We start from the raw sequence: 16,777 nt of genomic DNA on the forward strand, positions 1-16,777 counted from the left end.
CAGCTAATTGATCAAAAACAATGTGGAAAAAATCGCTGAATTAAATGGTATTTGTCCATAATGTGCCACTAAAAAGTTACACGGGATTAGCTGCTTAACCTGATACGCTTGACAATTGAAAATGCTATCATTAGAAAGAGCATTCAATTCTCTCCAAGATCCAATCATCACGTTTGCATAACAAGCAACAGTATTCTAAAAAATATAAATGTTTCAAACCTCTGCAAAACGGTTTTTAGCGAAAATTATCTACGCCTTTCATTTGTCTTAAAACTACGCACCTCAATTATGAAACACATTTGACAGATTCTGAAGTGGAAAGCATGCTTATCAGACACGGGCACCTCGATGCGGTGGATATTTTTTCCACAAACCAAAACGTTTAGCCGTCAAAAAGCAATCGACCGAAATGGATAGCTAACCCAACCGACACAAGAAAACCAAACACCCGCCGATCGTAAATGCCCCTTTTCGCGTTGCGGAGCACGCGGGCCACCCTAGTCATTAACTAATTGCGATAAAGGAGTTTTATGTCAGGCAGGGGAGCAACCCGCCATCGTCAGTCCAAAAATTATTTCTCTCGTCGAACTTATATTATAATGCAGCTGCCATTTAGGCTATGAACTTGCGGTTTAATGGGGAAAATACGGCATTTTTAACATGGACTCAGGCGTGAGAGGTGACAGGTATGATACAAAGTTAGAACTTATGTCAAAAAAGTTGTCGAAACAATAAAAAATATTAATTTTGAGAGAAACGATTGAAAATATAACCGTCTATAGTTCTTATTCTTTGGAGCGCTCTTGCGAGGAACATTATGAATATTAGAGAGAGAAAATATATGAAAAATTGACCTCTCCTCGACATTTAAAAATTATTTGAATAGCCAAATATTACTGTATTGATATTTCGACCAACAGGTCTTCTTCAGAATAAGACAGTGTACACAAGTGTACGAGAACGAGAATACAATCGTAATACAGCGTTACATACAGCGTTTGTATTCTCGTTCTCGTACACTTGTGTACACTGTCTTATTCTGAAGAAGACCTGTTGGTCGAAATATCAATACAGTAATATTTGGCTATTCAAATAATTTTTAAATGTCGAGGAGAGGTCAATTTTTCATATATTTTCTCTCTCTAATACCGTCTATTATAGGCGCATACGTTCATATATATCTAGTCGGTTATATCAAACGTTTTCGCTCCACTTCACAAGCATACCGGACACAAGTAAAGTTATTTACCTGCGCAAAAAAAAAAACATCGCAATTCATATCTACATTTATTATGTATCGAGCTTGATTTACATAATACATGTTCAAGTAAGCCACAATGACATAGACTGCCGGAGTGTATGCATTCCGTCTCCTTTGCTTAGCCATGTTAAAGGATAGGGCGCAATTGGGTTCTAATTGCGCCATCCCCCTGGCGCAATTTACATCAGTTGTTGGTAAATGCGCCCTTTTGCATGTTTTTGAAAAACAGCTGTCAGAAACAAACGAAACATTCTTAATTGATCGGGAGGCTCTTAAATCGTAGCCAATGAGTTCCTCTTTGAAATGGTGAACAGTGCGTGCTTACATCTCCAGTGGTTTTCTTACAATTAGCGTTTTTCCTTAAGGTGGCGCAATTCACCCTCCTTCCCCTACTACATTGTACTACTTCCATAGGTAATAAGCTATCGAAACTGCTACATTTTACGCAAGACGTCGTTTCTGGAATGCCTTGCCTTTGAATCCCCTAATCTACTCGTTTCATGTTTATGGAATTATGCTAATATCATGCATTATGGAAATAGTTCTCGCGGTAGAAGCGGTTATTCGTCAGGTCAAGCTGGCATGAGTGTCACTTGTGCGATCAAGCGACGCGCGAGTGTTTTAGTGCCTCTAGAACGTGTTGTGACCGTTTGGTTTTGTGTTTTGACCGCGACCTGGACCGTTACTCAGCATATAAGCACAGTATTGAGTTACAGCAGGTTCCATGCACGACTGACGATCACATAGACTTTTAGATTGGCACCGAGAGATGAACATTTATTTATTCATTCATTCATTTATTTATTTATTTATTCATTCACTGTTCTGCATGTCTGCGATTATTACGGTCTATCTTTCGCCTGAACTATTTGTTCCACTCTCGTCTTCCTGCTAACCTCGTGCCGTATTTCTCCCTCTTTCTTATACATAGATCCTTTCGATATTTGCATCTTTGCGCCTTTTTTGCTGCCTCTCAGTTCACTGTATTGCTCCCCACCTCCCACCATCTTTCTTGCTACCTCTCGCCGTATACCTCCCTACTTTTCCCCGTATTTCTCCCTACCTCTCCCTGTTTCTCCCCTCATCTCACCGCTCTCCTCTTCCTGTCTTTTTACCAACCTGCTGCCGTTTTTCTCCTTATCTCTCCTTCTCTCTCTCTCTCTCTCTCTCTCTCTCTCTCTCTCTCTCTCTCTCTCTCTCTCTCTCTCTCTCTCTCTCTCTCTCTCTCTCTCTCTCTCTCTCTCTGTCTCTCTCTCTGTCTCTCTCTCTCTCTCTCTGTCTCTCTCTCTCTCTCTCTCTCTCTCTCTCTCTCTCTCTCTCTCTCTCTCTCTCTCTCTCTCTCTCTCTCTCTCTCTCTCTCTCTCTCTCTCTCGCCGTATTTCTCCCTGTCTCCTACCCTCCGACGTCCGGTCAACCCACACCATATGGCGTCTGTCCAGTACTCGGTACAGTTAGGCAGCCAGCACGTCCGCTCAGCTGTGGCCCTGCCGCTGCCAGACGAGCTAAATCCGGCGCTGGCTCTTTCGGCTGTGGGCGACCGCTATCGATAGGGCTCTACTTGGGCCTGACATATCTTGATACTATCTGTCTACCCATCCCATCTAAAAGTCAATTTACATGGATGATACTCATGGCGTTATTTTATGGCTAGTGATATCTTTCTTTTTTTCCATCTCTCCGCTTTATATTTGCCAGTGCTTTATTCCTTTCTCTGATTTATCCGACGCTGGTGGTCGATTTATCCAATATCTGAAATGGTGGTAACTGGTACAGCAAGCTTATGCTATCTTCTACAGATCAATCACACATAATATCTCATAAATTTAAATGGACTGAACCATTAGTTCGACGGGTCACTACAAATTGTAGGTTTTGTGTCTCCTGACTATCTTGATGCATATCAATTTTTGGCCATTATAATTTGGCCATTTTTTTTTTATAATTTCGGCCATTTTGGCCATTATAGTCTGTGCCATTAGTCTAACATCTTTATCCCATTTTCTCATCAATTTTGCACACAAATAGTTGTGCATTTTTGCGGCTATCTTGATGCACGCTCATCACGCCCCACACCCCACACGTTGACTGGAACAATTGAAGTGCGACACCTTTAAACCATTTGCACCCTGTCGTGCATTTTGTGTCACACCTTCACCTATCAGTCACCCGCCGTGCTCGTCGCTCCGGACACGTCTTGGTCCCGTTTTGCGGGTCTCTGTTCCGCTTCAGCGGGTTTCACGGACGTCGACACACATGTTGGCGACTGGTGCATGTCGAACAAGCGCAACGGCCGGACCAACAGCTGACGCTGTGAGTCGGCGGCGAATTGTGGCGCGTTTGCGGCGAGGTGCGGTGCGGAAGGGACGAGATACGGCGCAGTAGCCGTGCGACGCGCAGATTGCTGACAGGAATGGGAGAATGGTGAAAAGTGGCTACTCATCTCCGAGAAATTTTCATTGGGGTTTGCCATGTAGCTCAGCTTGCTCCAGGGCCTGTTAGGCTATTATTTTAGTTGAAATAGTATTCATTAGCAGATGCGCCAATTTGTGAAAATGGTTAGTCATTAAGCAGCGTGCCGAGTTATGAAAATGGCTAGCCATTAACCAGCTGTGCAGAGATATGAAAATTGTTACCGATTCAGCAGCTGTCTTGATTTATTGAAACGGTTTTAAAAGCCGGCACACACACACACACCTGGGATAGCTTCGAGGATTTCAACCACCCACGGCTAATTTGAGGGCTACGGGTGTTAATTGCTAACAGCACAAACAGTACGATATCAGAACGCAAAACAAAACAGAACAATCAGTACGATCACAATCAGTACAGAGTAATCGACACGAGACTGACATTTTGTACAGTGGGTGTTCGCATGCTCTAGCATGGAAAGTCCATTGCAGTAAGCGCCGAGTACTTGCAGCCTATTTGCGACGACCCCGTTTCGTGCCGTTTTCGACCCGTTTTCGACCCGTTCCGTGTTGGTGGTCGATGGCAGTGTTTATGATTTTCTCACGTAAACTGCACGCTCACGAAAAGACCGGGTCAGTCGGGCCCAGCCGAGTGTGGCAGACGCCATGTTCCGTGACAAGATTGTGCAGTGGCTGGCTGAATCGCCGTCCGCGCCGTCTGGAATCTATTGAAAGATGAGATCATCTGTCATCTGATGGCTGTTTTGTTGGATTTCAATGGCTGTCAATTGGCTTAGGTTGTGTAGCGCGTTATCATCAATAGCTGTTTACGGAGCGAGCGAAGCGAGCGTAGTCTTTCCTTAGATTAACGGAAATTTCTGAGTATGAGCGGCCGGCCGGCCGGCCGGCCGTGCGGACGCTTTTGCGAGGCTTATATCTCAGCAACCACTTGACCGATTTACATGCGGTAATTTTTGTAGGGTAGCTTCATTCTTTCTACCAAGTATTGGACTATTCCCGATGCATGTGGGTGACCCCTCATGCACGTGCCACGCGCAAAACGAAGAGGTGTCAGTTTTGTAATTGTTGCAATATCTCGGTAACTACTTGCCCGATTGCGTTGAAAGTTGGCATGTAGGTAGGCACCCACTAGGCACTGCATATCCATGTGCCAGAGTTGGGGTGCTGCTGCACGTGCGCACGTGCAGGGGTCGTTTCCAGATCTCGAGAACGGCTGGACCGATGGCACTCAAATTTGGTACACGGTTAGGGACCAGTTGGTAGGGTGCCGTGCACAAGTCAGTTGGGACCCATTCTGCACGTGCGCATGTGCAGGGTGCCGCCTCCAGATCTCGAGAACGGCTGGGCCGATCGTGCTCAAATTTGGCACATCGCTAGAGACCGGTTAGTAGGGTGCCGTGCACAAGTCAGTTGGAGGTACCCCCTCGAAATTTCGCACGTGCAAGGCTCACCCTCTCGCTCGCTCCGTTGGTCGCCCCAAAAGGCGCTATACTGGTCGATAGGTTCCGCACGATATATTACAAGAGGTTACGCTTTTGGAAAGTACCATTGATTAGCGATTAGGTATGTGGATCTTTTCGAATTCATTTATCCCAATTGTGGATAAATAAGTTCGCAAAGATAGATACTATGTAATCTGATCTAAAAAGAATATCGAACGGTTTTGAGGCACAAAATTATTGGATGACCCCCTCCCAGGTAAAGGACTGTAGCAAATAATAATTTACAGAATTATCCCGGTATGGGTGAATATGTAGGTGCTGGTTCATTGTCCCTCCCTCTCGTCTCTCTTTCTCTCTTTTTTCTCTTCTCTTCTTCCCTCTCTTCTCTTCTCATCTCTTTCCCTTCTGTTCTCTCTCCCTCTCTCCCTTCCTCTCCCCCAAGCAGAGTGTGGGAGGGAGCCCACCACCTGTCGGTCGGCGGCAGATAACGGACGGGGCCGGCCGGCCGTCTGGGCGCGACAGTCACGGCTGGCTGGCTGAGACCGAGACCACTGCTCACCGCGGTATAGCGCTTCTCTTAGCGGGCCGGACACCCATAACATTGGAACGCTTTTCTCAGCGATGCAAGAGCACCGATAATATTGTAGCGCTTCAGGCTTCTCCCAGCGGCGTGAAAATACCCGAAGGAGTGTTCGTTTCTCCTAGCGGTGTAAGAGCACCCAAAACCATGCACGTTTCTCTAAGCGGTGTTAGAGCACCCATAAAAGTGGTAGTCTTTTCTCAGCATTTGCTAAAGTAACCGCGCTGCAATGTCTTTCTATAGCCGTTCTTAATTAAAGTCATCCACTTTTGTCATTGTCCAGTGCCTTCGTTATAGGTACGAGCGTTCGTCAAGGAACGATGCTAGTTTCGTGTCATTTACATGCATCGCACGCACTGGCTAATTTACGGAAGGTTCACATGGCTATTATGCCTGTGAATGGTTACACCAAGAATAAATGACCTTGTATTCATCGCACCAGGAAACATTATCTAAATGGTTACACCATCGCTACTTGCTAGTAACGATAGTAACTTCAAATTTGCCGCTAGCCAAGCAGCACAATTGTATTTTATCGTCCAGATCAAATAAGCTGTTACGGAGATAAACGTATTTGATCAATCAGCTTGTAGCTAAACAGCACTGAGCAGCGTCTTGTCAGTTGTGAATGCTTATCAGTTTCTGACAAATTACCTCACTTTGCTCTACCCTATTACAATATAGTATTATTATTTACTGCATTATGACCTCCAATCGGAAAGGCGAGTTGAGCGATTGAGCTCAGACGATTAGATCCGAGCCAAACCGAACTAATATGCCGCTGCTCCGTTCTTCGCTCTTATGATAATAAATAACTGAATTATTTTACAGCCTTGCGGCTGGTGCTTTACCTCTCTCCAAGTGGCAATTTATCTAGCCGAGACCGCATTTCGTCGTCTCGGTCACCGCTCGGCTCGTCTGAAGCGGTTCCTAGACGGGCCAGGTGGTCGCCGGCCGGGCGCCAACCGGGCCCGGTCAGGTTCCGCTGGAACGTGGCGCGGTCAGTCGACGGTCGGTGCAGATCGAGAACGGAGCGGGCGCTCCACTAGCGTTCGAGCGAGGACTTAGTGGCGGAGTGGTGTACAGACTAAAGTGGTGGTATACAGGAATAGTGCAGATGAACGAGTGCGGAGAATGACTGAGCGAGATACGGACTAAGTGATGATATAGTGATTTTCATCAGCAAACTGTGTGGCGTGGGTGTCTTGCGTGCGACTGTAGTGTTTTAGTGAGGGCTTTAGTGGTCCTTTCGGCGGGCGATAGAAGGCGAATCAGCATAGCAATCAACATCAACACTACAATTCAGCGTATCGAAAAACGAAATCTGCTGGCTCGGCATGAATGAAGATCACCGTTATTGGTGTTTCTCTGGATCTAGTACTGCGTAGCAGCAATGCCTGACATCGTAGCTTTACATGCCGAAGATCCTGCTGGAGCTGCTGCCGGAGGAGGTAAAGGTGGCCTCTACCAGTCCAAACGCTACATTAGCTTCAAGGTCCACGGCGCAAGTAATGGAGAGTTATCCAAGCCTCAGCTGCAGCCGGTCCGGAGCGGGCGTACCCACCAGTTCTCCTACACAAAGAACTGGGGTGAAGTCAGCAACACGCTACGGAAGAAGCTCAGTGAACGACTATCTGCGTTGAATGAGAACAATGACAGCAATGGAGAAGCTGATCGTCATGGTCAGTCTGGTTCTGAGGTGGCGGCGAAAGGCAATTCCAGCCAAGTCACGAATGGCAGTTCATCGGAATCAGTTGTCTTGCGAAAAATGTCTACACAAAGTGCAAAACATGATGCAAGCGAAACTCCGCCTGATCAGGCTCGTCCAACAAACGGCCTCAACAGAGGCAATGTGGCTTCCAAATACCTCTTCGGGGTGAATGCAAACGGCGCATCGCCCTCAGTTCCTACATCAGGTTCGACGTTGGCAGCGGTGACAGCATCCGTTTCGGCAGCAGCCAGGCTGAACCGAACAGGAACAGCCTTCCAGGGTATGACGGTAAGCCTGTCGCCTCGTTCCAGCAGGTCTGGATCCCCGAAGAAGACGATTGCGAAGCCAGGAGACAGCCAGGAAGCGGCACGTTCGGCTACCCCTGAACGTGAGCCGGTGCCGCGAGTGGTCAGCTCTCTAGCGGGACCACGCGTTGCCACCCCTGAAAGGGGTGAATATCGGACGCTGATGTCGTTGCTGGTGCGTTCCGCAACACCTGAGAGGGGATCACTACGAAGTAGGACACATAAGTCAGGGGAACAGAGGTCAGGGAGTCGCTCTTCCACTCCTGGAGCTCCTGAAAGGAAGTCCGTTTCTCCAGAAAAGGTTCTGACAGGACAACGAGAAGCTGATGGAAAGAATGATACAGAGCTTACAAAGAAAGTCAATGGTGATGCCAGGAGGAGCCCTCCTCGTGAAGAAAAGTCAAATGGAAGACAGGCCGTGAAAGAGCGAGAGAAATCAAACCGCCACGATGAAACGACTCGAGCGAAGCAGAGCAGAGACACGCGGCATAGCACCGTTACAGAAACACCCCCTGATTCTGGTTCAATGACAAGAGGTGGAAAGCTTGTCGGTAGCGCGAGGATGCGAAGCTATCAAGATTCGATCTCTCCAAAGTCGAGCAAAAGCAGCGAATCCGAAATCATGAAGACTCCTGACGAACATTTGACGGAATCGATGCAAGCCTTACCGACTCGCTCCCACTCAGGGAGTTCGTCTGGAAGAGGTTCAACCCCAAATGGGAATAATACACATACTTCAAATGACTGTGATAGTTCGGTTAGTGATCAGGGTTTGACGGTCCAAAGCGGGATGATGCCCAGTCTTGGAACTTCATATGCCGTGAATAGTACAGCTGATGCCGCACAAAGTGAGCTTTCTTTCGGCGAGCATGCTGGTGAAACGCACGATGCATCTTCCATGAGTGACTCTGTTCAGAGTTCTGATGGATTTGGAAGAAATGATGCTAACTCTGTCGCAGAAGAGCATGCGAACACCATCTCTCGAAATGAAATTATTTCTCGTCACATGGAATCAACGAAAAAGCCAAGAACAAAGACGCCCCCAAGTGAACTCGATGAGACGGAGGTTGGCCATCCGAAAAAGACACGGGCGAAAACACCTTCCAGTGACTACGGACACACGGGGACAGTGCCAAGGCCTCGAGCCAAGACCCCTCCAGTGGACTATGATGAACAAGAAACGTCAACAATCATCTCTGAGGGCAGTGAAGAGGTGGTGCATGGAAGGTTCACGCCTTCTAGTGAGAATAGACACGCAGAGACAGTGACAAAACCCAGGGCTGAGACACCCCCAGTCGACTATGATGAAGACGAAACGACAAAAACTTCTACTGATAAAAGCGAAGAGCAAGTTGAACATGGACGTCTTTCAGCAAACAGATGTGATTCACCAGCAACTGATGTATGGACAAATGGCAGTGCAAACGGGCACGAATTCGACGACAACTATGGCAGCATGAAAGACGACGAAAGTGAGGTGTCGTCTCACTGGGTGAACCACGTATCGAAACGAGCTGGGATCCACACTGTGTCAGAACAGCCGGATTCATGGAGCGACAACGTTAGCGATGAGGAAATGACATTGAACGACAGCCTCGAAGATGGAAATCCTCCTCCTCAGCGAAATGCTTTCGATAGTAGCTCACACAACGTTGCTCGCCAACCAGAAGAGGAGTCTAAATGTGTTCATCCGAATGGTCTCAATCACTCAGATGATGAATCAAATGGCGAGGATATTTATGGCACGATGGCTTCCCCTTCACCGGCTGTGCTGCCACTTATTCCGCGTGCCTCTAGCTTGCGAAGAGACCCCCGAGCTGATGGGACTGACACTTCGCATCAAGCACATCCGATTACCCAACCCGTCACGCACTTCGTCGAAGTCACAAGCATCGAAGACGGTCAGCGGCGCATCACTTACGTGGAAAACGGTGTCACTGTGGAACCTGTAATACCGTCACGTAAAAATAGAGGCACGTTCACCAAAAAGTCGCGTCGCGTTCGGCAACCAGAGGTGATTCAAGAAGCGGATGAAGAGGCTGAAGACGCGACATGCGCCGAAAAGACCCGTGATGATGGAAATAATGGAGAGAACCGAACACTCTCTTCGAAGTCACGGGTTGGAAAACATTCACCGATGAGGTCGCCAAAGCCACGTGTGCCGTCTCCAGATGAAGAAGTGATGGACATAGACAAAACTCATGAAAATGGAGGGAGCGAAGAGGGTCCGACTCTCCCTTGTAAGTCATCGGCCAGAAGGCAGTCACCAGTGAGCACAAGCAAGCCACGTGCGCCCTCTCCGACTGAAGATAAAGTGGTTACGGAAGCTCGTGATAGTGAAAAGAGTGGAGACGTTCCAACTCTCCCTTCAAAGTCACCATCTAGAAGACAGTCACCAGTGTGCTCGAGTAAGCCACGTGCGCCCTCTCCTCCTGAAGATGAATTGGATACCGAGAAAATCCAGGACAATGTGGAGCTAGAAGATCGTACCTTCCATTCCCAGTCACCGCCGGTTAGAAGGCAGTCGCCAGTAGGGTCGGCAAAGCCACATGCTCCCTCCCCTGCGCCTTTGGACCCTCCAACAGAAAATGAATGCACAACTGAGGAGGAAAATGACACAAAATACACTGACGAGGCAGCGAACGAGCCGGACCCCGGAGATGTATCAGAGCACAGGTCATACTCGTCGTCTTTACACCGCCCGGTTTCCAGTGAAGCCACGGTTGCTGATGAAAAAGGACCAGAGATTGAGGTAGGCTTGGACCAAGAAGAACCACAAGAAACAAACTCGAACCAGTCCTTTGTACGGAAGTCACCATCACCCTCAACGTTGTCCGCAAAAGATTCACATCCTGAGACTACGAGCCTAAAACGTCGAAAAGAAGACACCATGACATCTGCTTTTGACGAGCGCATCTCTTCTGCTTCTTCTCCACAGCAAAGTCGTGCTTCTTCTCCCCAGAAAAGTGGTGCTCGAAGTCCAAATGCCGAGCGGACTGACTCCTCTGGCTCTGCTGTTGTGGAAGAAAATACATTTCCAGCTTCCGCTTCCCCCTCTCCTCGTCTTTCCTCCCCTCCCATGCCTTCTCCTCCACGCTCTCCTCTTTCTCCAATGGATAATATTTCTGCCGACAGTCTCACCCTCAAGAAGAGCCCAGCATCTGGACGGTCATCTTCGCTGTCTGGTTCGCATATCGAACAAAATTATGTTGCTGAACCAACCTCAAAGCATGCCAAAGAGGAACCAAATGTTGTGCCGTATAGCCCTCTGCCCGGCCCAAGCACCGGTGCAGTGCCAAAGCAACGACAGTGGAGAGGATCCCAGGTTGTGAAGTTCCCGAAGGATCGCAGTCGAGGACGTGCGACAGGTAGGGCTTACTCGGAGCAACTCAGGTTCTTCGGAGATAGCTCGGACTACGAACCGGTCGTCATGCGTTCAGGCTCAGCAACACTTGTTTCGTCATCTTCACAGACGGCATGTGATGCCGCTGTATCTTCTGCTGGTGTGTTACCATCTTCTGATGTGTCCTCTCGGCTTCCTGTCCCGACTTCGGATCTTCCGTCGAAGGACCGAAGGAGATCGGACGGTTCGCTCCCTCCGCCAAGTCCTGCGATACCATCCGCTGAAGCACTGATGGGAACCCACAACGGTCGTCCGGTTTCTTCCCCACCTATTGTGCACGTCACCGTTCCTGCCGATGGCCCTTCCATATCCGTTTCCACTCCTCCTCCGGCTCCAAGTCTTGTTCCTACGGCATCACCATCGGAGCGGCAAGAACAAGGTCCTCAAAGTCGGCTTCATTCACCTTCAGAGTCTCCCCAGCCACTCAAAGCGAAGGCCGTAGACAGGGGCACCAATACACCCACTGAGATGTCGCCTCAGAGGATGCACCAGATGCAGCAAACCCCTCCGCCTGAGGAGGATATGGATGTCATGGCTTCAGGAGAACACCAGGAGCCTATTTATGGAGTGTTGCCAATGTCTGCTGCTCACTCCGCAGCTACTGCTACCGCTACCATCGCTGCTGCGGCTGCTGCAGCGGCTACTGCTGTTGGTGCTACCCCTGTCATAGCCGCTGCTGCTGCCACAGCTGCTGCCGTCGCCGCCACGGCTACATCACCTACCCCTGCACCAGCTCAGAAGACATCAAACCCTGCAACGGCGGAGGCATCGGAGTCGACACGGCCTCGGATAGATGCGGAAATTCCTCTGGGTAGCGTAGCGCTCAAGCAGGCACTCTACGAATCAATCAGTGAGGAACGAGCATCACGACGAACCTCAGAACTTCCCGCTCCTCTACCTGGCATGGTGCCCGCAAAATGGGCCCGTCCACCCGCTACCGAGAACGGTGCTACGACCACAGAGACCGCTCAGACTCCAAAACAAGCGAATGGGTTGGATGAAACGGTGAAGACACCGGATACTGAAGCACATGAGGCTGCAGAAGAGGAACAGAACGTTGAAGAGAAACCACGTCGGGAGAGGGTGTTCCGGATCAGACGCTCGGCTCTGGAGGCGCTGAGATATCGCATTCCTCAGCTGAGGGATATCGTGAGGACGCGATTCAGGAGCAATGAGGTGAGATGGGGCAAAAGGAAGAAAGTGGATGACAAAAAGTTAGCATTCCATTTGCGGCTATGACAATGTGTGATATTTGGCGCACCGGCAATCGCATTATTGCACTTAACCCGCGCCCCGTAGGGGGGGGGCCGAAACGGCCCCCCCTGTCCTTTTCGGTCGATATCTCCTAAACGGCTGGAGATATCGCCACCAAACTTTCAGGACCCCTCCGGGCATCAATTTTACACATTGTGACCAAAACTTTTTCCAGAGGCTATGATAGGTTGGCCACAAATGACGTCAGAGTGACGTCATGTTCTGTCATTTTCGACCGAAAAAGGACCTTCGCGAGAAGACCTGTCAGGACTACAGCTTTGAAGATACAGAAAAATGATCAAGACATAAAAGGTGTAGAATTGACAGGGCTACAAAACTGCTATCTCGAATTTTTGAAATTTTCGAGTTTTGACCCCCAAAAATCAAAAAAGCATTTTTTTGGATATATTCGCCAAAAAACCCAAAAAGTTTTTCGAGTTTCGAAAAAACCGGAATATATGTGATAGTGCCTACCGTCTTCTATCTACATACCAAATTTCAGATCGATACCTCGTTTTTTGGCCAAGTTATAGCGAAAAAACTGTTCAAAAATGATGACGTCAAATTTTCAAACTCAATTTTTGGCAATTCTAGAACTCGTAGAGCAAAACGAAGACCACCATTAGACTCTCCGTGACGAGCTGCATCGAATCGATGCCCATTTTATGCAAAAATATCAACTTTGAAATTTGACCTAATTTGACCTGACCTTGACCTGACCTTCACCAAAACGTGACCTAGGCTGGCCCCAAAGGCTGCCTAACCCACATAATCGCATTTGTCATGTAAAATGGACCATAAAACATGTATCACACGACACATTCATATTGTGACCCCCGGTGACCTGACCTCGCTGTGACCTGACCTGGTATCAGTGACCTCAGATAGCAAAGTATGTGTTTGACGAACAATGTACCATCGATGGTTTTCAATAAATTACCAATTTACTCGCTTTCACAGCACATTTCTTGAATTGCCTGTGAACGGTGAAAATCTGACCTTTGACCTGACCTGTGACGTCATCGGTTTGACCTAGGTCAATGAAATTTGGTCACAAGGTAGTTCCCGGGTGGGGCTATCGAACGCCGTTTGAATTTTGAAAATCGGCCGGTAACTTTCCGAGATCTTAGGGGGGGCCGAAACGGCCCCCCCCCCCTACGGGTGGTAGGGTCCGCCGGTAGCCCTACGGGGCGCGGGTTAAGAGTCAATCACGACGGAAGAAAATTGTCCTCTGAACCTAACCTGAAGCGATATTGGATGTCTTACTTAATTTAAAAAAAAATCATTTAATACGGCTTTCGAGTGAACACTTCCTCGCGAGAAACTCCCGCTAAACGAAATCAAGTCAGGTATTAAAACATAAAAAACAGCTATAGTGGGTATATGTTTACATATTGTTCCTCCTCGCCAGTCTGACCGTTGTAGTTACCTATACCGAGCTGTAGTAACTTCCCCATTTCACCGCATGTGGTGAACCCAGGGCCATGTATTTTACGCTTATTATTGTTTTTTACTGACCGTCTTTGCGCGAATTTTATACGATATTGATTATGTTATGCTTCTACTCTTCCATCCCACCAGTGGTCTGCCCCCAACCGGAGAGTTCCGTTCCGTTGACAGTCACGGGTTAGCCAGTGACCCGTATCTGACCTCGTGAGCAATAGAAAAAGACTTGTCACGAGAGTCAACCGACCTACACCATTGCACTAACGGTACGAGCAGTTTGTCAATACTTCTGCAAAAGTGCATGGTAGTGTGCAAGGCCTCTTAGTGCACCGTCGCATCGAGCCGAAGAAGTTTTGTGTGGCTTCCATACCAACCCAGTACCATTTTCTTCGAGTCGAAGTGATTCTGTGAGACAGTAAACTAATTTCATACTATTTCATTTCCAGATTTCGATCACCAACGGCAGTAACCCGGTGCTGGCGGCGGCGGCGGGGTCTCCAGTACCGACAGACGCCTGGTCCACCCGACCCCCGGACGACCCTCGTCTAGAGGTCGAATCGGACAGTGACCTTTCCACACACAGTCCCGCCGGAGGTGACGCGTCCAATGAGGGCCTGGCCGCGGGGCATAAACCGACACAGGATGATGGGAAGCACTCGCTGCTGCAGTACGCCATGCTGCACTTCCGGGATGCCGAGGAAAAGTGAGTTTTATTTTAACTTTGATTCGGTTTAAACTTCCGTAAACTTCGAGTAGCTATGTCAGAATGCAATGCGTTTGGTTTTCCCGTTAGGCATGGTAGCAATAATTACAGGGGCGCGGGAACTACAGGGTGTCTCAAAAGTTCGTTCACAGGTACCAGCCATGCTTTTTTGTCAATAATTCTGAATCAACAAGAAATTAACAGTCGAAATTTTGCATGGGCATTGGTGACAACCTTCCTCAAGCAGTCTCGTTGTTTTCAAGTGCATTCGACCCTTCATGAGCTCACAAAAAGGGTTCACCTCTGACCATGGGTCAGGCACGAAAATATAGGTTGCAAAGTCGGGTATGTTGTGAAACTCTCTGTTTCAGGAGTAATGGGAATGGTTAAGTCGGAAATGACACACGGCTAAGTGTCGGCGAGGATGAGTGCAACATGATGATCATCTCATAAAAACGGTGGCTAAAATTTTTGAAGGACGAAACCATGCGAGACTAACGGCGTTTTGAACGACCCTCGCACGACAGCAGACTCGTGTTCCGGAAAGCAGCTGAAAATGCGGTCATAACTATTGAAAACTGGCAAGAAGGTCACAGACAGTGGTTACCCATTTTCAAAAAGTGCAGGTCATCGTAAAATAAAGACAAATTATAATTTAAAATTGTTTATAATATCTATAACGCTAATTTTTGGGGACAATAACACAAAAATCGTCAATGCCAAGGACACCTGACCCTCCAAAAGTGTCAGTTATTGTAAAATTTTATCTAACGGAGTTTCAAGAGGCAGATCTGCAGCGAATAATTTTCTTTTAAACACAAAATCCCGATAAAACCACACGATGGACAGGTTTGGGCCGTTTACAAAGCAGAACATCTCCCGAGGAAAACATTCCGCAACCGAGCGAAGGTCTTGGCATGGGGAATGACGAGCGCTTGGAATTTGCAAAATTTGCACAATGTGTCTGAGAAACAGACGTCCCACACATTCTGCTACCATATGATGCGAAAAATTTACTCCTGGCACTTCCCGTTTGTTCAGGACTGGGGTCGTTTTGAAAAGGAAAATGGCGCTTGGGATGTCGGCGCCAGTCATTCATGAAGGAGTTAGCGCCAGAGAATGCCTACAAAATACTCTAGAATGGTGTCGATGCAAGCTGTCGGCTTTCAGGGAAAATCAGATGTTGCCGGGGAGCTAGTCAAAACTAAATCCGACTCAGAAACTGCAGGGGATTCCCCTGCAAGAGCTTGAAAGCTGGTAACCTTTTATTAGCCTCCGGCAGCTGACGGAGCAGCAAAAATCGGTATGGGCAAATATTTTTGGAGATACAGCAAAGGGGTTGGTTTCCAACCTTCTTAATCAGTTGTCAAAGCATGCATATTTGTCTAGTGTACACACAGACACCAAAACCTAATACTTTTGGCCGGTTCTTATATGCTTTATTGGCATGGGAAATGTGTGAACGAACTTTTGAGACACCCTGTACTTTCCGACTGGGGGGGGGGGGGGGGCACACCATAATAGAGATCAACCTAGGGTACCCCCAAATCTAGTTTTCTCACCGGTTTTAGGCCACTTATTTTTCACCCCTCGGCTTTTTCAACAAAAAAGAAAACATTTGCAAAAAAGTGTGGTATTCCGTCTCAAAGCTGTGGGGGCACCACCCCCACGGCCCCAGAGTTGGGGGGGGGCAAGCTGCCCCCACTGCCCCCCCCCCTTCCCCGGCTCCCGCGCCTATGAATAATTATGTAAGTAGCACACATAAATGCATGAATACGGTGTTTATCCCCCAAATTAAAAGATTGAGAGATCTGTACAGAATGACCGCTTTTTAGCGACATATAAAAATCATTGGTGAATTAGACATAAATACATATGGAAATCGGTGCAGAGTAATGAAACAAATACATAGGAAATAGCGGTCGCTCATAGTATTTGTAGTAAGCACCCGTAGTAAGCGGTATTTGTCCCAAATGCTGCTTGTTTCGTTACATATTATTAGCCAGAATGCCCCAGCATCGGTGGATGCCCCATAAATATGCGGATAAAGCAATAATGGTCAGTAAATAATGCAGCCACGAGTAATAACCACTCACTTATGTGATGTCTAATTGAGATGTAAAACACGGTAAATGGCCTTAATTAAAGTGAACGGTCATAATTTAAGACCATATGGATGAATAAAGACTACTTATGAGGTCATAAGTAGTCTTTATTCATCCATATGGTCTTAAATTATGACC

The 16,777-nt window shown here is 47.8% G+C and overlaps 1 protein-coding gene across 1 annotated transcript in view; it reads left to right on the forward strand.

Moving 5' to 3' along the window:
* Positions 1-16,777, forward strand: part of LOC122375944 (unconventional myosin-XV-like) — an 83,064-nt gene that overhangs the window by 45,796 nt on the left and 20,491 nt on the right. The window contains exon 35 of the mRNA XM_043355553.1: positions 14,278-14,534. Within this exon, the coding sequence (XP_043211488.1) occupies positions 14,278-14,534 (257 nt within the window). The remainder of the gene's footprint in view (positions 1-14,277; positions 14,535-16,777) is intronic.

The sequence above is a fragment of the Amphibalanus amphitrite genome, unplaced genomic scaffold, assembly GCF_019059575.1.
Source record: "Amphibalanus amphitrite isolate SeventyFive unplaced genomic scaffold, NRLGWU_Aamphi_draft 001963F_arrow, whole genome shotgun sequence".
Classification (NCBI taxonomy): domain Eukaryota; kingdom Metazoa; phylum Arthropoda; class Thecostraca; order Balanomorpha; family Balanidae; genus Amphibalanus; species Amphibalanus amphitrite.